The sequence below is a fragment of the Pyrus communis genome, chromosome 9 (assembly GCF_963583255.1).
Source record: "Pyrus communis chromosome 9, drPyrComm1.1, whole genome shotgun sequence".
Lineage (NCBI taxonomy): Eukaryota > Viridiplantae > Streptophyta > Magnoliopsida > Rosales > Rosaceae > Pyrus > Pyrus communis.
In genome coordinates, this window is record NC_084811.1 from 11,900,430 (window position 1) to 11,913,990 (window position 13,561).

A 13,561-nucleotide genomic window follows, 5' to 3' on the forward strand; every position below is an offset into this window, starting at 1 on the left:
TTGATTTCATTCGTCTACGCTTTCAATTTTTTTTATTATAGCAGTTTCATTTCCGTTGAGTATTAATCCTATCCCTGGTATCACCTTTTTTTTTTTTAATCATTCCTTTTTAGTTATTTATTAGGATTCATTTTTTTACAAAATGAAAGAGGAGATTTCATCCAACGCATTGTAGGGAGGGAGATGGAGGTTACAGTATTTTCATGTTTTTGTTTTTCTTATTTTTTTTTTATTTTTTAGGCTAGGTTCAAAGTTTGATTATTGGTTTTTTCAATTTTATCCTATTAGATATTAATTTTTAATTTAGATTAGTGTTTTCTTTGTTAGTTATAATCCACATCATCATCCAAGTCATTTAGTGTTTAAAACTCTCTACATCACTTTTAATCTAGACCGTTGAATGTTATAAAATCTAAAGACTACAAGGAAGTGTAAAAATGTTTGTTAAAATATTTGTCCCTTGATCCTATATATATATAACAATTCAATAATAAACGGTTTCAACTTTAATTCTTGTTCTAATTGCTACCAATATGTTTTCTTTGTTTGTAATGTAGGCTTGACACAAGCTCAACCTCAACCTTGTATAAGTTCAAACTCAATGTCTCCTCCAAATGCTTCTTCTACATCTCAAGCTTGAAGAATTGATCAATGAATTTGTCAAACTAAAATTTTGGTACGATAATTGGTATGAGCGTTTTGGTACGGTAACCATACCAAACCTACCCATGTACATATCTCCCTAGATTTTTTTAAATGCAAAACCAACTTTCTCACCCTCCTTTGAATTCGAACCACCCATCATTACTATCATTTATTTTTGTAACAGAAGAATAAAAATTGAAAATTTTCTTTAGGAGAGAAATAGTTTGTTGTTATGGTGGAGGGGAATCAATCCAGATTGAATCCACAGAATATGCATAGGTATGATTGTTTTCAGTCACTACGATAAAATGCCACTTGATTTTGTTTAAAAATCTATTTATCTTTTTCTTATTATTAAGGAAAAGGGGACGAGTTCGAAACTATTACAGTAATTTAGGATTGAGAAGCTTCGAATTCAAGATACATGGGTAGAAACCCAACATTTTATCCACTCGAATATTAGACTACATACATCTATTTATCTTATAACTGTATTTGATAAATAGATTGAGCATTTGTTCTTTTCAGTTGTATATTTATTGATACTTTTTTAGACTTGCAATTATTTTTTAAATTCATATACAAACTACAATCTGTTTCAACTTATAGATTTTTTTTTTCAATCTAGTGGTAGTTACATTCTTATTTCAATAAATTTGTTTCAAGAGCCCCTCACTAACTTTAGATCTCAAACAGTTATTATTCTGTAGTACATGATTAGAAAATTATCACGAGATTTTTTGGTCATGTTGATTGTTGTTGGGAGTTGGCCCTTTACATAAAGTTTCAAGTTCCATTAGCTAATAAATAAATAAATGGTTAACAAAAGACATGGATAGGGTGGTGTCACCCATTTTTTTAATTCATTAGATTCAAGTTTAAATTATTTCACACATTAATATAACAAATTGATGCGATATGACTCATTAAGATAACAAGTTAAAACAGTAAATAGAAAAGTTTTGCGAAGTCTAGAGTATTGTGATTAATATTCATGAATCTTTTTCTTTTGGAAAACTAATGAAAACAACCAAAAATTGTGCCATTTTAATATTAAGGACAAAAATTTTTTGATAATTCCCAATTTGTCTTTTTTTTTTTTTTCGATGAACTACCCAATTTGTCATTGCACATAAAAGCTAAAACCTTCCTCACACTAAAGTAAGTGGTCCAACACAACTAAAAAGGGAAATTGCCAAAAATGACCCATTTTTTTATCTTATAATTGAAATAAGAGCCATGTACAAAAGCGAAATGACAAAAATACCCACATATAAAATGTAAAATCTCACAAGTGATTACTTCATTCTTTTATTTCGAAGATAGAGTTATGAGCTCTGAGTTTTTGGGTTGGCTCAGATATGTAAGCATATCATGTGCATGTCGTGTAACACAATGAGTTTGATGAAAAAACTGGGATCTTCTCCTTCCTCACCAAACTCTTATTGTACCAGACTTTCGTCTTCACTTCCCCTCATTCTCCTCTTCTTCTCCTCCTCCTCGTACCCCTCCCCCACAACCCTCTAAATCAACATCGCATATGGATTAATCTTTATAGGAACAAATTACGCCTTCAAAGAAGAACCCATATGGATTCACACTTTTACGAAGAAAAGGGAAAACTGAGAGAGAGAGAGAGAGAGAGAGAGAGAGAGAGAGAGAGAGAGATGAGAGAGAGGAGAAAAACTCATTATTGCCTTGCTCAATGTTTGGAATTCACCCAATCAAAATTTTGTACTACTAAAAACCTAAAAATTAGGGAACGTCAATTTCAAGCGCTCCTACAGCCACCAGAGATCGACGACGATGGCGTTCACTGCCTTTTCCTCTGCAGCTAGACCCCTCATTTCCTTGAATGTCTCAGCCGATTCTCCACCTCCAAAAGTCGCCCCCACTCCAGTCAGTACAAGTACTGCCCTTAGGCTCTCAAGATCTTCAAAGGAAAGCTCCAGATGCGTGACCATATCAACCAGGAATTTGCTCAGCTACAGGTCTTTGCTCTCTTGGTTTTTGTCAATTTCCCACTTTAGAGAGAGTATGGATAGGGAGAGAAATGAAAAAATAGGAGGAATTAACCCATTTATATGCCCACGTGGACATGGGCTTATTTGTTTCCACTTTACTGGGTATTACCTTTTCCAAAACTTTCACCCTTCATTATTATCAACGGACGATCACATGAGTCTGCCATTACGCTTAAATTTAAATAACAACTACAATTGTAATTCAGGAAAAGGTTTGAGAAATATCGACAGCGAAACTAGTTATTTATAGGAAGCTTCGCCACCTTGCCCGGCAAACAATTCGCTGCGCAAAATCCCTCAATAAATGCCGCACTGATTTCTCTGATTCAATGGCATTGAATCCTTTGACTCAGATAACTGAACATGAGTAAAAAACTTGTGCGACAAACATTTTTTTGTGCCACACTTCAGTGGGAAATGTTTCGTCGCATCATTGTTTTTTTCCGCAAAAAAAAAAAAGAAAAGAAAAAAAGACTTACCCGCATTTTTTCCCGCAGTTTGCGCGACGATGTTGTTTTTTCGTCGTGCAAAGATCTTTTTTGAGATGAAAATTGTCGTCGCGCAATGTTTGACAATATTGCGCAACGGTGTCTCGCATTCTTCGCGCTTGACTATCTATAGTGACAAATTTTGCTTCGTCGCGTAAAATTTTGTCGAGCAAATAATATTTTCTACTAGTGCCACGACAATTGATGAAAACCAAAAGCCAAATTTTCCCTTTTCTGTGACAATTTAAAGAGGTGTGTTGGTCATGCAAAGAAATAGTAAGGGGAAGCCATATTAAGATGTTCATGTGCTGATCATCCTTCCAGCATAACAAGGAAAATGGAAAAATAAAGATGTATCTCATTGAAACCTAATGGCACATTCCCAAGCGACAGCGACGACAACGGCGATGCGTTCACTGGCGACAAGGTGGCGTGCGACTGTGCATGACATCCGTACGTCGGTGTGTGGGGACTCAAGACCTATCCTAATGTTCTTCCATGTCCCGAATCATGTGAGGTACTACATTTTCACAAATCGGAGGAAATAAACGAGTTTACACTTAGAAAAACCTTATTTGTTTAGTAAAGGGACTAAAGGTATTATTAAAGGTGCAAGCTCAACTAATCATAACGAAAGGAAGGCACATGTTGTGGAAGAACGATCCAAGTTTTTGTGACTGGATCCCTTTCCAAATGTTTTGATGAACACATTTTGTTAAACTTACATGTTTTTGGTAAGGTCTTGAACGACACTAGATTTGAAATCGTGATGAGTACATGACACTTAATGATTTATATTTATATTGTGATTTATTTTCACCAAATGGTTGCCATTTATTGAGTATAGATCTATCTACGAAGTAGGATAATTAAATGTTTTAATATTTCTAGTAAATGCTAGATACACAAGTAGACACCCTGTAGAGACATGTGCATGTATTTGCACTAGTAGATGCTAGTAATGTCTTGCAGTTCCTCAAACAAGGGTGGATGGAAATAGGGACCAAATGTTTGGTACATATCTCTTTTGTTCTTACTAAATGTTTAATGTAATGCATGTTAGGCATATCTTGACAGGTTGCTTCAGCAGCACTCGATAAATTCTCTTTATATCACTCATTAGATTGCTTTGGCATATGCCAATATATGTTGACATGTGTGCAACATAGTTTAGCTGGTGACAACAAGCCAATCAAGTGTTCGACGAAATGCCTCAGAGAATAAACTGATTTTTTTTTTTTTTTTTTTTTTTTGCGTACTCGCACTCTGTTTTTATAGAGAACATTTGTATTTAACACTGAGGCCCCTAAGGTTCAATCCTGGATTTGCCACTATTATCAAGTATGATTTTTTATTTATGACCAACTGTATTTTCTCTATTATGGTAGAAACAATTATGTAGTTTTAAACTATGAGTTTTCAAAAATGGGGGTTAGTCAATTGAAATTTTTTTACTAGAAAAATGTTTATGATCCACTCACACTTCACCAGATAAATGTTTATCTAATTGTACTAATAAATAACCGAACTTACGGTTATAGTTAAACATCACTATTGCAAATACTGTTAGATTTACTACTGCTATATGCAGTGGCGGATCTAGGATTTTAACATCGGGTGGTCCTAATATAAAGATAAAAAAATTAGATGAAAATAACATTGAAACATTAAACGATCAACGACAACTTTTTATTCTTAATCTTAATATAGACAACAATTTGATGCAACCCTTTTTTCACCCTTTTTTTAGTAAGATCACTAATCCCTTACAATTGAGAAAAGTCACTTCTTAAATGCATTGAATGAATATAAATATCAAGTTAATCTTAAAATGTATGTGAAGGCTGAAGAAGAGAACGAAGAAGAGATGGTGGCCTTTGGTTGGGTGGGGTGGGAATATTAGGGAACGGGGATTTGGGACTAGGGAGTTAATTTGGGTAGAGTGGAATTGTTTGAAAATCGAACCCTTTATGTTTTGTGTTTTTTTTTTTTTTTTTTTTTTTTTTTTTATAATGAAAAATGGTGACGCTCTCAGCCTTCCACATGACCTAGGATGGTGTTCTCAAACAATACATCAATACTCACCGATTTACTTAATGCTCTACGTTACGTTGTGACCTAGGATGCCGTTTAAAAAGTAAATAGTCTTCTTCTTCTCTTCTTCTGGTTTGGCAGAAAGCTAGAAGCAGCCGCTGCTTTTCCCCTCCACCACTGCCCAAACTTGGCTGGCCCTTGGAAGTCCTCACAGCCAATTATCTGAGCTTCCAGGTGGTCCCGAGACCACCCAGGTCCCTCAATAGATCCGCCCCTGACTATATGCACTTAACTCATGTGACATGTAATAAAAGAGAAAAAACTTACAGAGTCTCCAAGGGGAGGTTATTTGTAGTTTGACCTTCCTTGCAAGATAATTTTAGTTATTTTAATAAATTGAGCTCCTTGGTTCTAATTGTCACACAGTTTTTAATCTTTACCTATGGCTTCGTCAATAATTTTGTGATGGCTGGCACATCTTGTTTGACGGCTAATCGGGTTAGGGTGTGTCAAACACGTTTGAATATTTGTTGGCCGCATCTAAGAATTGGATGAGTAGATTGCCCACGTACACATCTTCATGAGAATCAAACCGCTGTAATCCATCTTAAAATTAAGGTATGGATCGATGATGAGTAAGAGTGATAAGCTAGAGCACTCTTGCTCAAGAGGAGGCCGGTGGCAAGTTTTGGTGGTGGTGTTTAGTCTTCTCTCATTGAAAACTAAAACTCAATCTTTTCACTCTAAGGATGAGTAATCTTCACTATAAAAAAGAGTGCTCTCATTCTCTCACTTTTCTTTCTATTGGTTTAAGAAAATGCATGTGAGGATTGGATGTATATAACCAACCTTGAACTTTTCGAGGAAGTTTTCTATTCTCCAAAGGATGAGTTACCAGATGTAAAGGGATGAAATTTTTTTTCAAAAGGGAAAATGAGATTAAATCGAGTTTCAGGGAGCATAGCAAAAAATACGCGTTGCATAAACTCTTGGTGGGCGAAACGAAAACGATGCAAAACAAAAACGATCGGTCACTGCGAACAAAAACAATCGGTGTCGAATTTTTTAGGTCGACGTACTGAGGGCCCAATCCAACAACAGTGATACTATCCCCACTTTATCACCTAGGCAATCAGCCAGATGTGGGGTTTTATCACAAAGGGCCTTGGTGTTAATTAGAGTGGAGTAATTCCTTTTAAATTGCTTTTTCTCCTTCCCTCTTACCGATGTGGGACAAAGGAATTCCAACAATTGGTAATGGCAAAACGATCGGTAGCGGACGGCGAAATGATTGGTAACGAACAGCAAAACTATCGGTAAAGGACAGTGAAATGATCGGTAACGGCTTTATATAGAGGTACTTTAAGGACAAAAAAATGTGACATAGGTAAACACGAACAATTTCACCATAATCTTCATTACGAATCAAGCAAGGATTAACTGCATACTTTTTAAGAATAAATAAACAAGGGAAAGAAAGAAAGAAAAAAACCCTAATTAACAAAATGTACGGCAACCAACATAAGTTATAACCACATCTCTACTTGAAATGGACTGTTATCGGATCATCCACGCATGCCCTCGACTCATCCATCGTTGTCAATGTCCCGGTCCAATTACCCGGTGAAAACCCGAACTCGACCCAGCAACAGAACACCCCAAACTCTAACCTACGCCTAGTCAAATACCACCGCGAAGTATTGACGTACCTATAATAACCTAGCATGCCAAACACGAATTTCACCGATCCACGGGCTCTCCCTTCGGAGATTTGATTGGCCACGTAATCGCCTACATAAGCGGACACCGTTTCGATCTTGAAGCTGTGAGCGGTCGAGGTTTTTGTATTTAAAGGCGAAGGAGGAGGAGGCACCGGCTTCGTTGTGAGCAAGACGTCTCTGCCGTTGTCGCCGGTGTCCGTTTTGTACGAGATGGTGACTTGCAGGCTGTCGAAGGAGATGGCAAGCACGCGATTAGGGTTCACCGAGACGACCGTCATGTCCCACGTGGCGGTTAACTCGGAGCCACTCGAGTTGAGTTTGCTCACGGTGGAAGAGTCGAGCCGTAAACAGGGCTCTGCGGGAGTCAACTTATATTGGTCGTGGAAAAACAGGATTCCCAGCACGTAGATAGGGATACAGACGATGATAGCTATGATGTGAACTTTTGGGCACTGTTTGAGGCGAGAACAAAGAGTGTAATTTTTCACTCGTGTAGCCATTTTATATCTTTGATTAATGATCAATTGACTAGGGTGCATCTATTTATGCGTTTTGATTTTTGAATTTTGAGGAGAAGAGGAAGTGTTGCATTAGGCTATAGAATTAACCTATAAGGGAACCAAATTTGTAGGAGTTGTTCTTATCGGAAACGGTTTGTAACTCCTAATCTTTTTTTAATCCTTGGTTTTTTTTTTTTTTTTTTTTCTGGTTATCCTTTTAATTTCCCGGAAGACATCACTTCTTCTTGGTGTGTTTTAGATAGAGGGATTGGGGTTTAGGCTATACAATCAAATAACATAACATCAGAGGCTCTCCGATTCATATCGAGGCCCTCTTAGATTTGATATCATACCTACACGTTGAAACAAAGTGTACACAGAGATTCTAATTCGATGGTTCCCCGCCATTTTATGCCTATTCCGGCCAATCTCGCCGAATTTGGGTCTCGACTCAAGAGGGAAAATTATTCCTCTCTTGATGGGCTTCCAGAGTATCTAAGTGGATATTCCATATTCCCAAGTTTCTCTTTTTTTGAAAAGTTTGAGAGTCAAGCCTTTTAATTCGAATTTTGAGTTGTATGTGAGAGATCTTTGTTCGTAGTGAAAACACAGAGGAAGTCGCAGGGTAGAGCAGCTAAGGTGTAGTGTGGATTGAAGACATTGAAATAAAAATCGGAGAAAAACCCTAAACCCGTTAATTTTAAGAATTATTTACCTTGGCTGTGATTTTTGTCAAGTGACGTTGGAAGTTGTTGGTTAATTTTAAATAGTTGGCAGATTTATTGTTGTTGTGGATTTTGAAAATATGAACTTCTATGTGGGAATTAAGTGTATGCAGATGCTTTACGATAACGGAAAGGAAGTGCAAAGAAAAAGGGCAGATTCTTCCCATTGTCATTTCATTTCATTTTGGGAATAACGCAAGTAGCTTACGTTGAAATTCTCTTATAGAAGGTGAGCTACAATTGGCTTGATCTGTTCACAAAGTACGTAAGCAGTTTAACTCGAAAATTAGATGCAACCATAAGACTAAATAAAATTAAATGATGTATCGGGTGTCCGAGTTCAAGACGTGCTATTATTATGATTCAGTCTAGATACAAAGTTAACCAAGATTGGTAAAGACTAGGCTATCAAGCGAGAGCTAGCTGGAGGTGAGTGGAAATTTGATTTCAAAAATGGTTTTCATTATATTCATATCTATATAAATGATTTTAAATATGATTATGATCATTCCTTTACTTGGTTTACTGTTGGAAACATGATGTAGCTGATGAATTTTTATAAAAACGATTCTTTGAGATACTGCTTTCACTACTAGGCATGATCATGTATTTGGTAATCGTTTTGGATTATGATCTTATACACTACTTCGTAGGCATGTACTCACATCATAGCGCCTTACTCGTACGGCCGTATACATTATTGTCATGACGTTCGTTAAATTTCAAACTCAACTATTATTTAGGGTTAGAGTCCCAACTTATTCATGTTTTGGGTTAGAATCCCAACTTATTCATGTTTTGGGTTAGAGTCCCAACTTATTCATGTTTTGGTTTATAGTCCGAACTATAAACCAAAACAGCAAGGTACATATCATTAGGTTCGCGTCATTAGGTTCGCAAGGTACATATCATTAGGTTCGCGTCCTAAACCGTATCGAGTAGGACTACTCCCTAAAGTGCTTTTTGTTTGTATGAATGTCCATTCATGATAGGATGAGAGTTTCAGATTTCTTAGCACCTTCACGTCTTCCGTTTTTGTTGTAAAACATATGCCATGCTCTGAACAACTTATCATGCAAGTAGCGGACGGTTGATAACCCATTCGATGTGGCCCTTAGGGGATGTTGTGTTAAAGTAATTATAATATTTTAAGCAGGTTTTAAATTTAGGCCAGAACCAAATTTCAAAGCAAACTCTACCGAATTTTTGGTAAATTATTCAAAGTTATTTTATTATTGTATCGGCAGCATGTTGTGGCTACGTCACATTCTGGGTGACGGCCATTACACTTTGATTTTGGTGTTCACCTAGACATCGGGGTCAGGGTGTGTCATTGATAATTGATTTTTATGCATCCTTAAAATAAACATGGGAATCCACCATTTCACATGACTAAGAGCCAGTTTGGAATTGCTATGACTTAAAACAAAAAAAAAAAAAAAAAAAAAAAAAAAAAAGAAGTTTCTATTGTGTTTTAAGAATAATCAACTGCAAAATAAAACAGTTGATCGTTTGATAACTGTATTTCTAAAAGTGTTGTGACTTGTGAGTATGAAAAGCAATGTAAAAAGATTTGGCAAATTTTAATATAAAAGTGATACAATTGTATATAATGACAAAAATGGACCTGATAGTGTGGGCCCTGACTACGCCAACGATGGCAAGAACAATGGTTGTGATGATGGTGCAATAAAGGGGTGTGGTGGTTGGGTTGTAAAGGTAACAATAGTGGTAGAGGCAACGACAACGACGATGGTGGCAGTTGTGGTTGTGATGGCAGTTATGTTTATGGTTGTGATGATGGCGGTGGCGACAAGGATGCAGTGGGAGTTGTGGTTATGGTGGTACTGGTGACAGGTATAGTAGTGGTGGTGATGGTGATGGGATTGTGGTGTGGTGGTGGTGGCAACAATGGTAGTGGTAATGGCAATGTGGTGTAAGAGGTTAGGGTTTTAAGTGGTATGTGGGGGTGATCATTTTGTTCTCCAAGAATAAAGTGTGTCTAGAAGAATAAATAATTTTTTTTAAAATTAATGAGCATATTAAAAGAAAGTTTGATGGTAAGAATAGCATCAAAGGTGTAGAGAAAAATAAAGTTTGATTATTAACTTTTAAAAAATTAATTGATATACATTACAAGAAAGTTTGATGGTAATAATGTTATTTTTTAAAATAATGTGGTGTAAGAGATTAGGTTTTAAGTGTAATGATAATGTGGTGTAAGATGTTAAGGTTTTAACGTGCCCCTATCACATCACATGTTATATTGTGATAATTTGATGGTAAAAATAACATTATTATTTCCACATTTCTTTTGCTTGTCACACGACCAATTTTAATTCGAAATTTTGTCTTATCCTCTTTATGAAACCTTGGATTTCACTGCACACATCCGTCATGACGAAAACTTTTGCCGAAAACTATTGTGGATATAAAAACCTGGCTGTCCGAAATATTATTATAAAACGAAACCACAAATTTGCCAAGATTGAAAAGGTTATCCCTAAACAGGAAATGTTGACCATATAAAACAATAGGTAAATTACACTTTATATATATACATACATACAAACATATATACATATATACATATATACATATATATATATATATTTATTTATTTATTTATTTACACGATGAGAGGTAAATCTCCGACAAAGCAAATATTTACAATTTTACATAATAAAAAATAAGGAAAATAATTTTCACACATCGTCTTTAGCTTCTTACACACTTATGTTTAATTTTGGATGTTGATTTTGTTTGATTTATTCAATTTAATGACTATAAATAAAGAAAAATGTGTGGAAAGCTAAAGAAGATGTGTGAAAATCACTTCCCATAAATCAAACAACATTAACATTATTTACAAGTTTATTTCTACCTGAAATTCTTGCCTTTGAAGGTTTGGCCAAACTGCCAATTGCTTGGAGCAACATGCCATGAGGTTGAGTATCTACCATCACTCGCTCTGACTCGGAAGGTCAATGACTCGCCAACCATCTTGGAGTCAGTTTCCCACTTCTGACCCCATAGCCGCTTCATCGTTGTCCATTTGAGCTTCTTGCTGCCCTTCACTTGCATTCCGGTCACATCCACGGCTCCTCCCACATTCCACACCAACACTTGGTTGAAATATGGATTCCCAGTTATTGTGAATTTAATTCCTCCTTTCTTCAGGCATGGAACCCTACGGTACATGACCGGAACAATGCCAGCCTTGTACTCGGCAATTTTGATGAACGAAGGTTTGGCTATATCAAAATGCTCACGTGGAGGGTTGCACCACCCTCCATTGTCACTTGGCTCGTTCCAATTGGGGGGGCAGTTGTTGGTCGCTGTGACTTGGATGTCCTGGCTTGCACCACTGAGGGTTGTCGACGCATTTGATTTCATAGCATGCTCCACAAGACAGCCCTTTGTTGAATAAAACCTCGCTCAACGCTGCTGTGTCCAGGCCATATCCTTCTTTTATCACATCCTCATCACCGCAAGCTCCTCCTGCACGTAGTCATCATCAAAATACTACTATCTTGTTCTAATTAATTTCCAAACAACCAAGTGAGATGAAAAAAAAAATGACTAGTTCGTGGTAATGAAGTGATTGGATCGTAAATAGTTGTCCTAGGAGCGTCCCACGGCTTGTATGAAACTGACATCGTGAATTTTTCGTCTTAATGGGTTGTACATTGTTATCGTAAATTTTTGGAAGGCAAGAATTTGAACTCTGCAAGTTCCATTCTTTATCTCTATTGCCTGCATAAAATACATGATCCTTTTGACGGCGATTGGATCAAAAGAAAAATTACAGAATCTACCTAGCTTCGAATATGGAAAATGTTTACATCTGTTTTTCTTAAAGCTCACTACAAGCAACTGATCACATCTTTAATACATAATCAAAGTGGGATCGAGTTGGAAATATAAATGATTGTCTAACTTTGCGTTTTGGCTAAAATATGGCCGCGATTTGAAATGTGGTCTCATGTCTATTACTTGAGAACCGAGATGTTCTGATTGTAATTTCTTTCTAGATTTTAATTTATCATCAATAGGAAGTGGGATTCAAACTAAAAACGTTTTCTACCATTGGGAACAATGTTTTAAAAGACGAAGGCAAAACCAAGACCTTCATAGATTACCTCGCCTAGGTAGGAGCATAAATTATTAATTTTTCATAAACCTCGATGCAGTGGCGAAGTTACGTGAGGGCGAGGAGTGGCGGCCGCCCCTCCCCTCACTGGAAATCAAGCACAGGAGCGGTGGTTCCGCCCCTCTGGTCTCGTCAAAAGTGATGAAATTCCATCTGGTTTTCTGGCCTTTTGGGTTTCCCTGCTCTATTGTATCACAGGCTGATCGCGGGCTCTCTTTTTTCCCAAAAAAAAAAAACCTAGGCCAAAGAAAGGAGGAACGAAGATATGCATTTTGTAGCTTCTGGAAATGGGGTTTTGGACCTTCTAGTTCTAACGAAGAAGAAGAGAAAGGAAGAAGAGTGAGACTTTCTCTCTCTCCCATCCCACCCCACGTGCCATTTCAAAATTACAATTTGTTTTTTTTAACTATTGGCCAATCAATTTGCGCCACATAACTTGCTATTGCTCATTTATATTACAATTTGTTTTGTTTTTTAATTATTGTCCAATTAATTTGACCACTCTTCCAATATTTTTTAAGCCACTTGTTTGACACTGTTATTTATCTTAAAATTCACTATAAATTTATACGAGTTTTAAAAAATAATTTATAAAATATTACGAACTCGTAATTATTTGTTTTTTTTTTCTTCTCTTACCATCAAATTCAACAAAGTAATAAAGAAAAATTGTCAATATTTTTATATATCATATGTTTTATAATCAATGTTTTTCGGATATTATATACTATATAATAAATAGACAATTATTTATACGGTATATAATAAATTTATTCAAATTTGCCTAAGTCCTTGCCTAAGTGTAAAGTCATGTCCACCGCCCAACTAGAGCTTAGCATCTTTTAAAACTTTGCTAATTATACAGTTAAGTAATATGACGATGCAAACGGTGCTAAATCATCCTTCAAATAATATTGTTGTTCAAACCCTCATTTGACTATTTAAGTAGTCAAAATCCTCTTTTGAATATTTCGGTTAGTGCAAATTCTTCTATGAATATTACGGGTAGTTCAAATAATCTTCTTGCAAATTCTGGACTTAGACCTCAAATGAATGTTCACATTTTTTTGAGACCCTAAACTTTTTAAATTTTGCCCCTCTTACCGAGAATTTCTGGTTTCGCCATTGCCTTGATGTAGGTGAGAAACTCTAACCTTAAATTTAAAATTACAAATTTGTTGTGAACTTGTGGAAGGTTGACGGGTGAGATTGGAGGTTGGCAGCGTTGTCTTGAGACTTGAAATTTTGATGTAAAGAAAGGTGGGAGAAGA

At 36.2% G+C, this 13,561-nt stretch overlaps 1 protein-coding gene and 1 pseudogene across 1 annotated transcript; both read right to left on the reverse strand.

Annotated features, from left to right (window-relative positions):
* Nucleotides 1-6,731: 6,731 nt before the first annotated feature.
* On the reverse strand, nucleotides 6,732-7,412 carry LOC137744388 (uncharacterized). The gene has a single exon (XM_068484215.1). The coding sequence runs from the start codon at nucleotides 7,410-7,412 to the stop codon at nucleotides 6,732-6,734; it is 681 nt and encodes a 226-aa protein (XP_068340316.1).
* Nucleotides 7,413-10,968: 3,556 nt separating this feature from the next.
* On the reverse strand, nucleotides 10,969-13,416 carry LOC137744389 (expansin-A3-like; annotated as a pseudogene).
* Between the last annotated feature and the right edge of the window lie 145 nt (nucleotides 13,417-13,561).

Excerpts from the sequence above, each read along its gene's own strand:
- LOC137744388 (XM_068484215.1), bottom strand. The coding sequence starts at position 7,412 with ATGGCTACACGAGTGAAAAATTACACTCTTTGTTCTCGCCTCAAACAG.